Below are 15582 nucleotides of genomic sequence, written 5' to 3' on the forward strand. Positions count from 1 at the left end.
GGTAGACTGAGACTGAGACTGACTCCCTCACCCCCCCAATCTTTGCACATCCCCAATCCTTTCTACTCGCCACTTTAATTTCATGTTTCATGTATTTTGTGTTTTTGATGAATAGACAAATAGACAATAGGTGCAGGAGGAGGCAATTCGGCCCTTCGAGCCTGCACGGCCATTCAATGTGATCATCCACAATCAGTTCCTGCCTTCTCCCCATATCCCCTGACTCCACTATCTTCAAGAGCCCTATCTAGCTCTCTCTTGAGCGTATCCAGAGAACCAGCCTCCACTGCTCTCTGAGGCAAAGAATTCCACAGACTCACAACTCTCTGTGTGAAAAAGTGTTTCCTCATCTCCGTTCTAAATGGCTTACCCCTTATTCTTAAACTGTGGCCCCTGGTTCTGGACTCCCCCAACATCGGGAACATGTTTCCTACCTCTAGCGTGTACAAACCCTTAGGCTGCATAACGGACTGCCACAGTGGGATCGGACTGGAGTTCCTATCACTGTAACTTTGCTTTGAACACATTCCACGACACGAAGGCTAACATTCCATCAGCTTCTTTCAATACTTTCCAATATCCATCATGAAGCAGCTTTAACATTGCTCGGATTATATAGAACGTTGGGTTTATGTTGCAAGATTTTACCTTGCTCATTTCCCATTACAAGCTCAATACAAGATCCTATTGTATGGGGAAGGCTACCACAAATATACAGGTGACAGGAGATTGGAGAGTTTTCCAATCCTATCCTCTGATGAACACTTGTTGATTATTCACACTCTAATATAATCACATTACCAGTTAATTCCCATTGTCTGAATTAATCATTCACACCCAAAAACCTCCTCAAGGAATGACGTAAATTGGACTCTCATTTTAAATAACCCTCACATCTGTCATTCAAGTTCAGAGGTCAAGGCTCAATAGTCAGAGCTCCGACAGCTAGGAGATGCCTACCTGGAGAAAGCAGGTTCCAGGGGGTTCGTTTTCCTTGATTGAAGTATTATAGAAATTTCTGCTGAACACAGGCTCATTATCGTTAACATCCTGGATCGCTATGGTGACAGTCACGGAGGAAGACAGAGGCTTGTGTCCACGATCAGTGGCCAACACGGTCAATGTGGGAGCGGGGTCGGTTTCGTAGTCCAAAGTTGCAGCTGTGGTGATAACTCCAGTGACTTGATCAATGGTGAACCACTCGGAGTGAGACTCTGGGTTGTTGACAATTCCATAAACAATATCACCATTAATGCCGTCGTCTTTATCTCTGGCCGTTACTTGTAGCACAAAGCTTCCAGGGTATAGAACCTCTGGAATGGATTGCTTATACCTTGAATGATCAAAGACTGGTGGGTTGTCATTAACATCAGTGACATGAATGGTAAAGGTTGATTCAGCTCTGAGAGGCGGTGTTCCAGAATCAGTGGCTGTAACACTCAGCTGATAACTATCTTTCTCCTCTCTGTCTAACATCTGGTCCACACAAATTAAATAAATAATATTATCCTTGGTAGTTAGTCCAAATTTACCATCACCACCATCCAAGGATACATTGACTTTGGCATATTCTCCATAATCAGGATCAGATACAGAGATCCTGGCCACAAATTGACCAGGTTGAGCTCCCTCAGATATGTGAGGTGAACCATCTTCACTGAGAAAGATGATGGTGAGAGTGGGCTGGTTATCATTATAATCCTTGACCTGAACTGTAACAAATGCCGTCGTTATTTCGGGATGTGTAGCATTGTCTCGAGCTTGGACCACCAGCTCATGAACTTTCTTCATTTCATAATCCAATCCTTTGTTTAATTTGATGATACCGGTCTTGGAGTCAATGGCAAAGTACTGGTTAGGATCACTCTGCCTCCTGTTGATCTCATAAATAACCACTGCATTATTTCCTTCATCTGCATCTGTGGCAAAGACCTGGAGAAATCTACTGCCGGGCTGTAGACTCTCTGAGATTATAGCATGGTATCGAGTCTGATTAAATAGTGGCGCATTGTCATTGACGTCCAAAATGGAGACGTACAAAGTCATCTGACTTGTTTTTCGAGGAGTTCCACCATCAAAGGCTTCAACCACCAGAGTGTAGGTGGATCTCTCTTCCCTGTCCAGGGGACTGTTGACCACCAGCTCCAAGTCCAGTGTCTCAGTCAGTCTTTTAGTTTCCAGCCTAAAGGACTGCCCTACATTTCCACTGTGTATGAAATATCCCTGCGTGTTAAACTGGCCTCTATCGGCATCGATAGCCGAGTCCAAGCGAAACCGAGTTCCCACAGGTGTCTGCTCCGATATTTTCAGTCGCATCTGACTGCTGGGGAAGACAGGAGCATTGTCGTTTATATCATTGACTAATATCACCACTTCAACTGTATCGCCTCCTAAATTCACCGCAACAAATCGGTACTTATCCCTGGTCTCACGATCCAGTACCCTGGCTGTCTTAATAATTCCCGTCATTTCATCAATGATGAGGTCGGTGGACATGCCCGAGCCATCGGTCTCGTGTGTGAAGAAACTGCTAGTGATGTGGCCGGGGGGAAGACCTGCATTTATGTCACCGACGATACTGTAAGGTGGTTGTTCTTCATCGATGTGAAGAACCAGAGGCTCACTGGATCCTGCCACGGACCATCCAACTAGGAATCCCATCATCACGTGAAGCCACTGGGAAACAGCTCGGTGCTCAACTGCTACTTTCCGCATCGAATCCATAATGCCAATGTTTCTCCAGTTTCCTCTCTTCAGCCAATCGCTTCAAATCTGTAAAAACACAAAAGTTAGTCACAATGATTAAATTTCTGCAAATGTGAGAATGCAGAGTGAAACTTCATTGCTTAAACAAAGGTTGTCAACACCATTGTTTCAATTGGCAACAAACTGGTTGGGTTGCACCCATGGAGGCAGAAGGATGGTTGACACAGAAACATAGCCAATAGGGGCAGCAGGAGGCCATTCGTCTCTTCAAACCAGCACCACCATTCAATATGATCATGGCTGATCATCCAAATTCAGTACCCCATTCTGGCTTTTTCTCCATATCCATTGATTCCCTTAGCCCCAAGAGCTAAATCTCTGTCTCTCTTGAAAACATCTAATGAATTGGCCTCCACTGCCTTCAGTGGTAGAGAATTCCACAGATTCAAAACTTTCTGGGTGAAAATTTTTTTTTTCTCATCTTAGTCCTAAATGGCCTACCCCTTATTCTTAAAATGTGACCCCTGGTTCTGGACTCCCCCAACATCAGGATCATTTTTCCTGCATCTTACCTGTCCAATCTTTTAAGAAATTTATATGTGTCTATAAGAATCCCTCTCATCCTTCTAAATTTGGATGAATACAAGCACAGTCCACCCATTCTTTCATCATATGTCAGTCCCGCCATCCTGGGAATTAACCTGGTGAACCTACGCTGCACTATAGCAATAATGTCCTTCCTCAAATTAGGAGACCTAAATTGCACACAATACTCCTGGTGCGGTCTCACCTGGGCCCTGTACAACTGCTACAGGACCTCCTTGCTCCTAAACTCAAATCCTCTCATAATGAAGGCCAACATGTCATTAGCTTTCTTCACTGCCTGCTGTATCTGCATGCTTACTTTAAGTGACTGGTGTACAAGCACACCCAGGTCTCGTTGCACCTCTCCTTTTCCTAATCTGACACCATTCAGATAATAATCTGCCTTCATGTTCTTGCCACCAAAGTGGATAACCTCACATTTATCCACATTATACTGCATCTGCCATGCGTCTGCCCACTCACCCAACCTGTCCAAGTCACACTGCAGCCTCATAGCATCCTCATCGCTGCTCCTTTGTGTCATCCGCGAACTTAGAGATGTTCTAAATCGTTAATGTATATTGTAAACAACTGGGGTCCCAGCACAGAGCCTTGCGGCTCACTAATTTTGCACACTAATCTCTTGTGTGGGACCTTGTCAAAGGTTTTTTGAAAGTCTAGATACACCACATCCACTGGCTCTCCCTTATCCATTCTACTTGTTACATGCTCAGAGAAAACCCACGCAAGTCACGGGGAGAACGTACAAACTCCATACAGACAACACCTGTAGTTGGGATCGAACCTGGGTCTCCGGCGCTGTATTTGCTGTAAGGCAGCAACTCTACCGCAGCGCCACCGTGACTGCCCGCTTGTCAGGTCCTGTCTCACCGCCTCTCCTACCTCGATCCTGGGCAAATCCCCTCTCTGATGCATTCTTGACCTGAAATGTCGAATACCCCTCTGATGCCACAGATGCTGCCTGACTCACGGACTACCTCCAGCATCTGCAGCCTCGTATCTCTAAAGATGAGACAAGATCTTGTTTCATTGTGTAAGGAGTTACCTGCCTGTAGCCATTTAAGCAGTGACATTGAACTCCAGCCCATGTGCAAAGTAATTAAGTTAACCTTTTCACTGTGCTTGGTGCATGTGACAATAAATTAAACCACGGTTGTATTTAAACTCACAGGAATTTAAAGCTCTGACTACTAAGGACCAAGAATGTGGTCTGAATGTTGGCACGACATTTCACCGTTGGCATTTGGGAAATCAGTGTTCGTGAAACACAGTTGTTCTGCAACCAAAGACAACTATTGTTTTCAGATTAGTGAGGTAGACAATCATGCTAGAGATGAACTGTGGACTTGTTCCTACTGCTGGCATCACATCAACATGCTGGAGGTAACCATTGATCAGAAACGTGGCGAGACCCACCATTAAACACAGAGCAGGTCAGAGGCTGTAAATCTGGTGACTCGTGGATGATTCACCTCCCAACATTCCTTTCCAACATCTGCAATGCATTGGTGAGGATGTGGTGGAACACTTTCCAACATCACTCAACAAATCAATATCGTCCAAAACAAGGCAGCCTATCCACCATTGTAAACAACAACTCCCTCCAGCACAGGTGCAGTGGTTGGACTGAGTCCCATCTAAATAAGCCCAGGCTACTCTACTGCATCTCTCAAACCAACAATGTGTGTCACTACAAAGTGCAATGGTCGCTGCCTACACGGCCACCATCAACTGCAGCTCCTCCAAGCTGCACATCATCCTTACTTGGAAGCACATTGTTACTCCTTCATTGTACGGGGCCAGCATGAGATAAACAAATCATTATTAGATATGGCTTGGGTACTGGAAGACTGGAGAAATATATATCTATCATCACTATTTACAATAGTCCTCCCCTCCCCCAACGATCCCCTCGCCTCCATAGATATACACCTATAGGAAGACTGGAGAGTATACATATAATATACATACATATCTTTATACACACACACACACACACATATTATTTATATATACACACACACACATATATATATACACACACACACACACACACACACACACACACACACACACACACACACACACACACACACACACACACACACACACACACACACACACACACACACACACACACACACACACACACACACACACACACACACACACACACACACACACACACATATATATATATATACTAGACCAAGTGCAGATCCGTTGGGTCTGTTTCCCCAATGCGCGTTTGCTGGGGGGGGGGGGGGCTGCGGCGTCACGCTCACACTAACCACCCCCCAAACACACAGGCGGGGGGAGGGGGGGAGAGGGAGGGAGGGGGAGATGGGGAGGGGGAGATGGGGTGGGGAGAGGGGAGGGTGGGAAAGGGGGAGGGTGGGAAAGGGGGAGGGTGGGAAAGGGGGAGGGTGGGAAAGGGAGAGGATGGGAAAGGGGAGGGAGGGGAGAGGAGGAGGAAAGGGATTAGGGAGGGAGAGGAGAGCGGGGAAGGGGGAGAGAGAGGGGGATGAGGAGGGGGAGGAGAGTGGGAAGTGGGAGTAGAGCGGGGAGGGTGGGAAGGGGTAGGGAGGGGGGAGGGGATGTTAGAGGGGCAGGACAGAGATAGAGAGAGGGGATGAGGGGAAGGGGAGAGAGAGGGAGGGGGAAGAGAGGGGTGGGGGAGGGGGGAGGGGGAGGGAGAGTGGTGGGGGAGAGGGGAAGAATGGGGAGTGAGGGGGAGAGGGGTAGTGGGGAGTGGTGCAAGAGAGAGGGGAAGAGGGTGGGGGGAGATGGGGGTGAAGAGGGGTGGGGGAGGGGGGAGAGAGGGGGTTTTGAGGGGAGGAGGGGAGGAGGGAGAGGGGTGAGGAGAGAGGGGGGAAGTGGAGGAGGAGAGGGGGGTGGGGGAGGGGGTGAGAGAGGGTTTGGGGAGGGGGCAAGAGAGGGGTGGGGGAGGGGGGAGAGTGGGGTGGGGGAAGGGGAGAGGGGGAAGAGTGTGGAGGGAGGGGGAGAGTGGTAGGGGGGAGGGGGAAGAGTGGGGAGGGAGGGGTAGGGAGGAAGAGCAGTGAGGGATGGGGGAGGGTAAGAGTGGGGAAGGGAGAGGGTTGGGGAGGGAGAGGGGTGGGGGAAGAGAAGTGGAAGAGTGGGGAGGGGAGGGGAGAGGGGTAGGGGGGAGTGGTGGAAGAGGGAGAGGGATGGGGGGTTGGGGGATGGGGGATGGGGGTGAGAGAGGGGGTGGAAGGAGGAGGGGGAGGAGAGGGGTGAGGAGGAAGATGGAGGGGGGGGAGAGAGGGGTGGGGGAGGGGGAGGAGAGAGGGATGAGGGAGGGTGAGAGAGGTGTGGGGGAGGTGGGGAAGGAGGGTGGTAGGGATGGGGGAGGGAGGAGAGGAGGGAGATGCGGTAGGGGAGGGAGGGGAAGAGTGTGGAGGGAGGGGAGAGGAGCGGGGGGAGAGGGGAAAGAGTGGGGAGTGGGAGGGGGAGAGGTAGGGGCATTCCATCTATTCCCCATTCCCTATCACCCCCAATCCTCTTTCTCTATTCCCACACACATGATCACGCGCTTCGACACAGGCTGCGGGGGTGGGGGGGGGGGGGGGGGGGGGGGGGGGGGCAAAGGCATCTGTAAATGAATCCATTCCGATTGGACATCTGTGAGCATTGGGCATTGTGACATCACACGATGGAACGTTCACCAACATTCTATGGGTGAAAGCAGTTTTTTTTTACATTTTGAAATTTTTTGGGGGGGGAGAAGGATTTTATTAAAAATGTGTACATAAACACGCCAAAATTTAATGAGGAGTGGATTTAAGAATATAAAAGTGAAATCTCCTCCGAAATGGAAAAAATCTGGGAGAATTTCGGAGTTGTTTTGGCGTAGCAAGGAATCAAAGGCCGAATCTGGCACCCACAAACACACAGAAACACCCACACACAGTTTTAATATATAGATAGATATATATATATATATACACACATGTATATATATATATACACACACACTCTCCAATCTTCCAGCACCCCAACCATGTCTAATGATGATTCATATATCTGTATTATCATAGATTGTCACTGTATGTCATGTTGTCACTTGCGCACACACACACACACACACACACACACACACACACACACACACACACACACATATATATATATATATATATATATGTATGGTGCCCTCCATAATGCTTGGGACAAAGGCCCGTCATTTATATATTTGCCTCTGTACTCCACAATTTAAGATTTGTAATAGAAAAAACCCACATGTGGTTAAAGTGCACATTGTCAGATTTTATTACAGGCCATTTTTGTACACTTTGGTTTCACCATGTAGAAATTACAGCTGTGTTTATACATTGTCCCCCCATTTCCAGGCACCATAATGTCTGGGACACATGGCTTCACTGGCTTTGTAATTGCTCAGGTGTGTTTAAATGCCCCCATAATGCAGATATATGAGAGCTCTCAGCACCTCCAGTCTTTCCATCACATTTGGAAACTTTTATTGATGTTTATCAACATGAGGACCAAAGTTGTGCCAATGAAAGTCAAAGAAGCCATTAAGAGATTGAGAAACAAAAATAAAACTGTGACAGACATCAGCCAAACCTTAGGCTTACCAAAATCAACTGTTTGGAACATCATTAAGAAGAAAGAGAGCACTGGTGAGCTTACTAATCGCAAAGGTTCTGGCATGCCAAGGAAGACCTCCACAGCTGATGACAGAAGAATTCTCTCTATAATTTCTCACAGAGAGTTGTGAGTCTGTGGAATTCTCTGCCTCAGAGGGTGATGGAGGCAGGTTCTCTGGATGCTTTCAAGAGAGAGCTAGATAGGGCTCTTAAAAATAGCGGAGTCAGAGGATATGGGGAGAAGGTAGGAACGGGGTACTAATTGGGGATAATCAGCCATGATCACATTGAATGGTGGTGCTGGCTCGAAGGGCTGAATGGCCTACTCCTGCACCTATTGTCTATTGTCTATTGTAATAAAGAAACATCCCCAAACACCTGTCCAACAGATCAGAAACATTCTTCAGGAGTCAGGTGTGGATTTGTCAATGACCACTGTCCACAAAAGACTTCATGAACAGAAATACGGAGGCTACAATGCAAGGTGCAAACCACTGGTTAGCTGCAAAAATAGGATGGCCAGGTTACAGTTTGCCAAGGAGTACTTAAAAGAGCAACGACAGTTCTGGAAAAAGGTCTTGTGGACAGATGAGACGAAGATTAACTTATATCAGAGTGATGTCAAGAGCAAAGTATGGAGGAGAGAATTAACTGCCCAAGATCCAAAGCATACCACCTTATCTGTGAAACACGGTGGTGGGGGTGTTATGGCCTGGGCATGTATGGCTGCTGAAGGTACTGGGTCACTTATCTTCATTGATGATACAACTGCTGATGGCATAATGAATTCTGAAGTGTATAGACACATCCTATCTGCTCAAGTTCAAACAAATGCCTCAAAACTCATTGGCCGGCGGTTCATTCTACAGCAGGACAATGATCCCAAACATACTGCTAAAGCAACAAAGGAGTTTTTCAAAGCTAAAAAATGGTCAATTCTTGAGTGGCCGTCAATCACCCAATCTGAACCCAATTGAGCATGCCTTTTAGATGCTGAAGAGAAAACTGAAGGGGACTAGCCGCCAAAACAAGCATAAGCTAAGGATGGCTTCAATACAGGCCTGGCAGAGCATCACCAGTGAAGGCACCCGGAAACTGGTGATGTCCATGAATCGCAGACTTCAAGCAGTCATTACATGAAAAGGATATGCAACAAAATACTAAACATGACTACTTTCATTTCCATGACATTGCTGTGTCCCAAACATTATGGTGCCCTGAAATGGGGGGGGGGGGGGGAACTATGTATAAACACTGCTGTAAATTCTACATGCTGAAACCAAAATGTATAAAAATGCCCTTTAATAAAATCTGCCAATGTACAATTTAACCACGTGATTTTTTTTCTATTACAAACCTCAAATTGAGGAGTACAGAGGCCTTATCTTTGCCCCCCTCCATCCCCACCTCAATGAGTTCCGCGCCCACCACGATTTGGAGCTCTTCTACCATCGACTCGGCCTCACAGCGTTCTTCCATGGGAAGGAGTCCTCGCCCCCCCATTGTTGATCCCTTTTCCCGTCTCCAACGGACCCCCTCCTCTTGGACCCCCCCCCCCCCCGCCTCATGGCCATCTTCCGGCTTTAGACCTTTTTAATCAAAACTGCCAGCAGGACATCAACCACCTCAATTTCTCCATTCCCCTGTCTCACTCTAACCTCACCCCCCCTGAACGTATAGCCATCGACTCACTCCGCAACAACTCAGACTGGGTTATCAAACCCGCCGACAAGGGAGGTGCCATGCAGTCTGGCGCCTTGATCTCTACCAAGCTGAGGCCACGCGAAAACTCTCAGTCGCCTCCTCCTACTTGTCCTTGGACCATGACCCCAAAGACGAGCACCAGGCCACTATCTCTCGCACCATCACTGACTTCATCAACTCCGGCTCCCTGCCCCCCCAAGCCTCCAACCTCATCGTTCCCCAGCCCCATACGGCCCGATTTTACCTTCTCCTCAAAATCCACAAACCTGACTGTCCTGGTAGACCCATTGTCTCTGCCTGTTCGTGCCCTACCGAACTTATTTCCACATACCTCGACTCCATCCTTTCCCCCCTGGTTAAATCCCTCCCAACCTATGTTCACGACACCTCAGACACTCTCTGTCGTCTCCAGGCATTCCGTTCTCTAGGCCCCCATTCCCTCATCTTCACCATGGATGTCCAGTCACTCTACACCTCCATCCCCCACCAGGATGGTCTCAAAGCCCTCCGGTTCTTCCTCGACCGCAGAACCAACCAATTCCCGTCTACAGATACTCTCCCCCGCCTAGTCCTTACCCTTAATAACTTTTCGTTTGACTCCTCCCATTTCCTCCAAATACAAGGCGTAGCTATGGGCACGGGCATGAGCCCCAGCTATGCTGCCTCTTTGTAGGGTACGTCAAACAATCCTTGTTCGAGACGTACCAGGGCCCCATCCTCGACCTCTACCTCCACTACATCGACAATTGCATTGGTGCTACCTCCTGCACCCACACACAACTAACTTCATCCACTTCAACACTAACGTCCATCAGGCACTCAAATACACCTGGACCATTTCCGACACTTCCTTACCATTTCTTGACCTCACTATCTCCATCGCAGGTGATACACTTCTGACCGACATTCACTATAAACCCACTGACTCCCATGTGTATCTGGACTACACTTCTTCCCACCCTGCTTCCTGTAAGGACTCCATCCCCTACTCCCAATTCCTCCGTCTACGCCGCATCTGCTCCCAGCATGAGGTGTTCCACACCAGGGCATCAGAAATGTCCTCATTCTTCAGGGAACGGGGGTTCCCCTCCCCTACTATAGATGAGGCTCTCACCAGGGTCTCTTCAATACCCCGTAACACTGCTCTCTCTCCCCATCCCCCCACTCGTAACAAGGGCAGAGTCCCCCTAGTCTTCACTTTCCTCTCTCTCCCCATCCCCCCACACGCAACAAGGGCAGAGTCCCCCTTATCCTCACCTTCCACTCCACTAGCCGTCACGTACAACAAATAATCCTCCGTCATTTTCGCCACCTACAACGTGACCCCACCACTCGCCACATCTTCCCATCTCCCCCCCCCGTCTGCTTTCCGCAAAGACCGCTCCCTCCGTAACTCCCTGGTCAATTCTTCCCTTCCCACCCGCACCACCCCCTCCCCGGGCACTTTCCCTTGCAACCGCAAGAGATGCTACACTTATCCCTTTACCTCCCCCTTCGACTCCATTCAAGGACCCAAGCAGTCGTTCCAGGTGCGACAGAGGTTCACCTGCATCTCCTCCAACCTCATCTATTGCATCCGCTGCTCTAGATGTCAGCTGATCTACATCGGTGAGACCAAGTGTAGGCTTGGCGATCGTTTCGCCGAACACCTCCGCTCGGTCCGCAATAGCCAATCAACTCCCCCTCTCATTCCGAATCCGACCTTTCTGTCCTGGGCCTCCTCCATGGCCAGAGTGAGCACCACCGGAAATTGGATGAGCAGCACCACATATTCCGCTTGGGCAGTTTACACCCCAGCGGCTTGAACAATGACCTCAAATTTCTGGTAGCCCTTGCTGTCTCCCCCCCTTCTCCGCTCTCCCTCAGCTCAATGGCTCCTCCTCTTCCTTTCTTCTTCCTGCTCCCCCACCCTACATCAGTCTGAAGAAGGGTTTCAGCCCGAAACTTTGCTCCATAGATGCTGCTGCACCCGTTGAGTTTCTCCAGCACTTTTGTCCACCTTCGATTTTCCAGCATCTGCAGTTCCTTCTTAAACAAATAAATAAATGATGGGTCTTTGTCCCAAACATTATGGATGGCACTGTATATAAGCGTTCACATGATGTTGTCCACGTGGACTACAACAAGGAAGTTCCACAAGGATGTCTGCTGTAGAATGTTAGAACACATGGGATCCAGGGAGATGTGGCGACTGGCTTCATGGAATTGTCTTCATGGAAGGAAACAGAGGGTGACGGTGGAAGGCTGTGTTTCAGACTGTTGGCCTGTGACCCTCAGGGTTCAGTGCTGGGCCCCATTGCTGTTTGCGCATCATATCAACGATTTGAATGACAATGTACAAAGTTTGGTTAGTAAGTTTGCTGATGACACTAAATTGGGTGGTATGGTAAATAGTGAAGATAGACATCAACAACGATAGCAGGATCCTCATCAACTGGGAAATTGGGCTGAGAAATGGTGAATGAAATTTGCTGTAGATAAGTGTACACTGGTGATGCAAATAAAACCAGGGTAGCAACTCAACAGTGAATGGCAGGGCCCTGGGGGAGCAGAGGGATCTCGGAGCACAAGCATCTAGATCCCTAATAGAGCGGTCAAGGCGGCTTGCGGTACTTTGAATACACGCCCTTTTTGACCTAAACAGCGTAAGTGACATCCTCCCCCAACTTGACCCCCTACACTCCCCCAACGACCCCTCCCGTCCCCCAACGACCCCCTCCTCCCTCCCCTCCGTCCCCCAACGACCCCCTCTCGCAAGTTAACCCTCCCCCCTGCCTCCCCATCACCTAGCCTCCTCTCATCATCACCTAACCCTTCCCCTCCCCCCCTCCTTTCACCACCCCCCTCATCCCTCCGCTCGTTGCCCCTCCCCTCTCCCCCGGTGGACCCCATCCCTTTCCCTCCCCTCCCTTCGTCTCCCGTTCCCCCTTCACCCACCTCCACATTCCCTCCTCACTCTAATCTCCCCTCCCCTGTACTCCTCCCCCTCTCCTCTCCTCCCCCTTCTCCCACCCCTCATCTCTCCTCCCATTTCCTTCACCCCCTCCCCCTCTCCTCTCCTCCCCACCCCACAGATTCCTGGACAGTTTGCTCTTTCTCCCGTTCTCCGTCTCACCGTTATCCCCGCCGCTGCCTCTCGCACTCTGCGCCTCATCTTCCTTTCTCTCTCCTCCACTCTTTGTGTTCAGTCTCCCCCTCCCCTGGCCTCGCCTCCACCCCCCCCCCCCCCTCAGCGGTTTATCTTCTCCCACCCCCACTACTCCCCCTCCTCTTCTCCCCGTCTCGTCTCTCCCCCTCCCCGCCACACACTCACCCGCCGCCGCCGACACTTTCTCCGCGGGTCCCGGGCTGACGGGGAAAAGGCAGCGGCTTCACGGAGCGGGGCAGCGCCTCACATCCCGGAGCCGCCGACTCGCAGCAGCGCCTGAGCCGCCAGCACGTTAACTCCGCCCGGTCGGCCAGCCCCCTCCCCTCCCCTCCCCTCCCCGCCCCCGATGGCAGCGAGACAGACCCCGACCTAGGGGGCGGAGAAGAGAGGAGGCCGGGGGGGGGTGGAAGGACATGAGGGCGTGGGAGACAGGGGAGACGGGTGTTGGGTGAAGGGAATATTGGGCAGGGGGCAGGGGGCGAGAGGGAGAGGGAGGGGGATAGTAAGGGAGAGGGGACTGATGGGGTTTGGAGTGAGGGGGAGGGTGTGGAGAGGGAGGGGAGGGGGGAGTGGGCCGCACACCGCGGTCGCCTTTACCATCATAGCCGGAGTCTTCAAAGTGGTGGACACTGCCCGGTCCATCACAGGTACTGACCTCCCCACCATCGAAGGGTTTTACAGGAGGCTCTGCCTCAAAAATGCAGCCAGCATCATCAGAGACCCACGCCATCCTGACCACACACTCATTTCACTCCTGCCATTGGGAAGGAGGCACAGGAGCCAGAAAACTGTAATGTCCAGGAGCGGTTTCTTCCCCTACGGCCAGCAGGCTATTAAACACTACAACCTCCAAATAGGCGCCGAACTAAATAGATTTGTGAAGATCTTTCCGTTTCCGTGCTGTATCCCTAAACTAAACCCACCTGTCATCCGTGCTCAAGAAGAATTATGCTCCCTGACTTTGTTCGAAACATCTCTTATTTGATTGCAATTTTTTTAACAGCATTTGAGAATCAGCAGTATAAGAGCAGCGCACATTTTAACTTGCTGCTTTTAACACGAGCCATCGTGTAAAGGCAGGAACACCAGCTCTGGACAACCCTGGAGAGTTCATCGTGGCTGAACAATAATTCCCGAGGGTCCTGAGAATCACATCATCCGCCGTGCAAGGCCTGCTGTTCAACGGGCTGCAGTGCCACAGTCAGGCGATTCTGGCTGGAACCCCGTCTGGCAGAATCATGAGGAATAGTAGTAGAATTAGGCCATACGGCCCATCAAGTCTACCCCGCCATCCAATCATGGCTAATCTATCTCTCCCTCCAACCCCATTCTTCTGCCTTCTCCCCATAACCTCTGACACCGGTACTAATCAAGAATCTATCTATCTCTGCCTTAAAAATATCCACTGACTTGGCCTCCACTGCCCTCTGTGGCAAAGAATTCCACAGATTCACCACCCTCTGACTAAATACATTTCTCCTAATCTCCTTCCTAAAAAAACATCCTTTAATTCTGAGGTTGTAACCTCTAGTCCTAGACTATCCCACTAGTGGAAACATCCTCTCCACATCCACTCTATCCAAGCGTTTCACTATTCGCTAAGTTTCAATGAGGTCCCCCGCCCTCCTCCTCATTCTTCTAAACTCCAGCGAGTACAGGCCCAGTGCCGACAAATGCTCACCATAGGTTAACCTACTCATTCCTGGGATCATTCTTGGAAATGCTCAGAATGCATGCACTGAATGCAATGCAGACAAACTCCCAAGTGGCTACAAATCTTGTCTGGCGTGTTCTATTGACGCTTCTACTAAGCAGTGATCAGGAACCTGAGATTGAAGAGTTGAGAATGACTCCTTGGAGAAACATCATCTGCACGCTAATATCACCCAGGGACAGAATATTCAGATCTAGATACGTGAGCGGTGATTGAGAGCAGAGGGGATGCCTCTTTACACAGTTAATCTTCAAATGGGTCCACTTTAGATGGGACAACTTGGAGGAGTTGGACCGAAGGGCTTGTTTCCTGCTGGATGATTCTGTGACCTTTAGCATCAATAAAATTGCCAGACCTGCGTTCTTGGTACAATGCCGCCATCTGGTGTGTCTGCCTGGTTCCTGCACATTACTCCGGACGTCCAACTGGTTCACAAAATATGTAGGAAAGAACTGCAGATGCCGGTTTAAACCGAAGATAGACACAAAATGCTGGAGTAACTCAGCGGGACAGGCAGCATCGAGAAACGTCAGCCATTCCTTCTCTCCAGAGATGCTGCCTGTCCCGCTGAGTCACTCCAGCATTTTGTGTCTATCTTCCATTTGGTTTACATTTAGTGCGGACGTTCACAGATGTTGCTTCTTGTTGGAAAGGGTTAGAGTGAATATTGTTCAGGAGGAACAACCACAGCAGTTTGGGAATTGCAACTATGCAAGTAGGGAGATGTCGGCCAGAGGCAACAGAATGTGGAAATGTGCCCACACTGGCCAACATGTCCCAGCTACACTAGTCAGCGGTAGGAGTCTCGCTGGAACTGAGTTCGCTGCGGATGTTATTCCAAAGTGACAAGATCGCCTCCCTGTTGCAAGCATCCAATTTCAGGGCATCCTAAAGAGGGTAAAAAAAAAAAAAGAAACCGCCGTTCTCTTAGTACGAACATCGAGACAAAAAGACCAATGAAGAATCGCACTGAGTTTAGGCAGCAGATAAAACACTAATCCCAAGTGTCAAGTGTTTTATTCTCATATGCCCTTAATTTCTGGATGCTGCCAGAGATGCTGCTTGTCCCGCTGAGT

At 49.6% G+C, this 15582-nt stretch overlaps 1 protein-coding gene across 3 annotated transcripts in view; it reads right to left on the reverse strand.

The window, feature by feature from the left end:
• dchs1 (dachsous cadherin-related 1) overlaps positions 1–13831 on the reverse strand; it is a 134214-nt gene extending 120383 nt beyond the window's left edge. For 2 of the 3 annotated variants that reach the window (XR_004412274.1, XM_033022203.1), the window contains exons 1-2: positions 12958–13107; positions 961–2772 (exon numbers count right to left, since the gene is read on the reverse strand). Coding sequence is in view for 2 of the 3 variants with exons in the window: in XM_033022203.1 (XP_032878094.1) it covers positions 961–2724 (1764 nt within the window). In the remaining variant the exon portion in view is untranslated. Of the gene's footprint in view, positions 1–960; positions 2773–12957; positions 13108–13715 lie in introns of those variants that run through there. The other variant, XM_033022204.1, reaches the window with a different exon arrangement.
• Positions 13832–15582: the final 1751 nt, after the last annotated feature.

The sequence above is a fragment of the Amblyraja radiata genome, chromosome 6, assembly GCF_010909765.2.
Source record: "Amblyraja radiata isolate CabotCenter1 chromosome 6, sAmbRad1.1.pri, whole genome shotgun sequence".
NCBI lineage: Eukaryota > Metazoa > Chordata > Chondrichthyes > Rajiformes > Rajidae > Amblyraja > Amblyraja radiata.